Raw genomic sequence first — 3,175 nt, forward strand, 5'->3', positions numbered from 1 at the left:
TCCTGTCCACACTGAAACAACAAGGACTCCTTTCATCCTTGAGCTCTTCCCACCAGCAGGCCCCTAACACCTACCTGGACTGTTTATTCCTTTTTGGATCTTCAGCTGCAAAGATATGCACCGTGCCGTGGTCGCTGGAGACGCAGATGAGGGATGCGTCCTGATTGAAGTTAATGCTGCCGAGAAAACCAGCACAGCTCAGGCTTGTGTGGATGTGGACAGAGACTTAACCCACAGCACTTGTCAACACCGCGGAAGACCCCAACATTCCCACTCTGGAGGCGCCGATTCTGAATGCGGCCCTTTCTTTAACCAGCCGACAACCATCCCCACAGCACCACAGGTTGAAGCCACAAAGCCACAGCCACAGTCCAGTGTATCACGGCAACAGTCTTCCTCGGGTGCTCCACAAATGCAGCTGGCGAGCTGTGTGTCTGGGAGAGGGAAGGGGCTTCCTGCAGACCACCCCCCACATGCCACTCAGGGCTGCCCTCAGGAGACTCAGGTGAGAAACACACATTCTCTCCCACGATCCTGGCTCCAGGAGGTGCAGGCTGCCCCTGTGGAGGTCACCTGGGTTGGGGCAGGCATCGGCTGCGTGCTGTCTGTTCTGCGAGCAGACAGGCGTGTGCTCCGCACACCACAAGGCCCAGGACCTCACGGGTAAAGCCACTGTATTTATATATTAATTACATTTTCTTTCTTTCTTTCTTTCTTTTTTTTTGAGACAGAGTCTTGCTCTGTTGCCCAGGCTGGAGTGCAGTGGCATGATCTCGGCTCACTGCAAGCTCCGCCTCCCAGGTTCAAGCGATCCTCCTGCCTCAGCCTCCTGAGTAGCTGGGATTACAGGCATAAGCCACCACGCCCAGCTAATTTTTGTATTTTTAGTAGAGAGGGGTTTCACCATGTTGACCAGGCTGGTCTCAAACTCCTGACCTCAGGTGATCCACCTGCCTTAGCCTCCCAAAGTGCTGCGATTACAAGCGGGAGCCGCCACGCCTGGCTAAATTAATTACATTTTCATCTCAAAGACCCAAATGCTGCTCAATACTAGCCAAGGGGGAGGCACCAGGCCTCCTGGCCATGGCCACAGGGCATGAGATCCTACCCAAGTAGGGCTTCAGCATGACACACCCGGGGGCTGTAGGGACACCACTGTGGGCGGCCGTGCGGCCTCTGAGACTCTAACAAGCTGGAATCGGACAAACCAACACGGTCTCCAGCATCGCCTTAAACACAAGCCGGAGCGCTGGTCAAGAGGTGACACTGGCAGAAACACCAGAAAGACTAAAAATAAACAGGAGTGAACCCGAGCCCGCCAGCCAGGGCAGCAGCGCGACCCCGCTACAAAAACACAACTGGCCTGGCGTGTGGTACACAACTGTGGTCCCTGCTACTCAAGAGGCCGAGGCAGGAGAATCGCATGAGCCCAGGAGGTCGAGGCTGTAGTGAGCCGTGATAGCGTCACTGCAGTTCAGCCTGGGCAACAGAGCAAGACCTTGCCTCAAAACAAAAACCCCAAAAAACAACAACAACAAAACCCAGCAACTACTGATAAATGCGGAAGCAGGGTTAATTACGACATTCTTTCTACTTTTGTGTAATTTCCCGCAATAAAAACTTAAAATTAATCACACTTTAAAAAGCTGAAACCCAACCCCCTAGCAGCCCAACGTTCTCCCTCCTCCAGCCTTGTGGGGTAGAGGGTGCCTGCTCCTACCCGCTCCCACGTCCCAAAGGCCCATTTCCGTGCTGTTAGCCCAGAGCTCTTCTCCGGTGAAGGGTGCCCTTACCAGTAAATATTGGCTGCTTGAGAGCCTCTTCGCAGTTCCTGGATTAAATGCCCTGATGAAGTATCAAATATTCTTATAAGGGTCCCCTTTGAAAAACAGTGAAGTGTTTCATTATCAAAGATTCAAAACTTTTTCGTTAGTTTTTGAAATGATTTACATTCACAAACCCATTAGTCCACACAAGCCTTTCTCCGACTCACCCACATCATCTAATACTTAACGTTCTCCTCCAACTGCCAGCACACGCCATGCCCCCGAGAAAGAGTTGGTTGGTGGCTCCTGGTCCCACAGCACTGGGCACAAGTCGAGAGAGGCTTCAGGAGACAACCCCCTGACCGGGCAGTGTGGACTCTGCCCCTGAACGCCTGCATCCCTGACTGACACCCAGGAGGAACGCCGAGGCCCAGGCTCCTGCTCCTGCTCCTGCTACACGGTGTGCTCACCTGAGAAGCACTGTTCGAATCCTAACTCCCTCAGATAGCTAGGAACAGCAGCATGGGAATCCTGCCATCAAAAAGGTGAGGCAAAAAAAATAATAATAATAAAATAAAAGGACTTAAAACCATTCACGTCAGCTATGCTGGCTTTCCCACGAAAGAGGTGCGCAAGACCTTGGGTGCCGGGGGCGTTTTTAACATTTCCTCCCGAACCAGGAGGACTCCAGCTGATTCTGACAGCTGGGAAAACGAGAACTGTTGCATCTTTTGTCGAACACTCTCTGACAACATCCAACAAAAAATCTGTATATCCTTCAACCCAGCAGCCCCTACTCCTGGGAGTTCAGTAAGGAGCCAGCTTGTGGGGGACAAGGCGGGAGCAGCTCTATAGGTGACTGCCGACAGCACAGGATGGGTCACAGATGTTGCAAGGCTCTGTGTAATCCCATCTACCTGGCTAACCCAGAGGGCACTGCTGAGCTAAGAAAGCAGGAAGCAGAGAAGCATCCACATTCGTAACAGGGAGATAAAGAAGAAAAAGTTGCAGGGAGGTGGGGATGGAGAATCTAAAGGTAAAAAAGATAAAATCCCAGCACTTTGGGAGGCCGAGACGGGCGGATCACCTGAGGTCAGGAGATCGAGACCAGCCTGACCAACATGGTGAAACCCCGTTTCTACTAAAAATACAAAAATTAGCCAGGCGTGGTGGCAGGTGCCTGTCATCCCAGCTACTCGGGAGGTGGAGGCAGGAGAATCGCTTGAACCCGGGAGGCGGAGGTGGCAGTGAGCCAAGATAGCACCACTGTACTCCTGCCTGGATGACAGGTCAAAACTCAATCTCAAAAAACAAAACAAAACAAAAACAAACTACCTAGAAATAACTAAACCTGCTCTCAGCTGTGTCCCAGGAGTGAGCGGGACGCGCCCCAAGCCACGTGTCCCCAC

At 52.3% G+C, this 3,175-nt stretch overlaps 1 protein-coding gene across 2 annotated transcripts in view; it reads right to left on the reverse strand.

The window, feature by feature from the left end:
- Positions 1-3,175, reverse strand: part of WDR45B (WD repeat domain 45B) — a 34,883-nt gene that overhangs the window by 7,891 nt on the left and 23,817 nt on the right. For both annotated transcript variants that reach the window (XM_012000074.1, XM_012000003.1), the window contains exons 5-6: positions 1,794-1,879; positions 75-176 (exon numbers count right to left, since the gene is read on the reverse strand). In XM_012000074.1, coding sequence (XP_011855464.1) covers positions 75-176; positions 1,794-1,879 — 188 coding nt within the window. The remainder of the gene's footprint in view (positions 1-74; positions 177-1,793; positions 1,880-3,175) is intronic.

The sequence above is a fragment of the Mandrillus leucophaeus genome, unplaced genomic scaffold (assembly GCF_000951045.1).
Source record: "Mandrillus leucophaeus isolate KB7577 unplaced genomic scaffold, Mleu.le_1.0 Scaffold1, whole genome shotgun sequence".
Taxonomy (NCBI): domain Eukaryota; kingdom Metazoa; phylum Chordata; class Mammalia; order Primates; family Cercopithecidae; genus Mandrillus; species Mandrillus leucophaeus.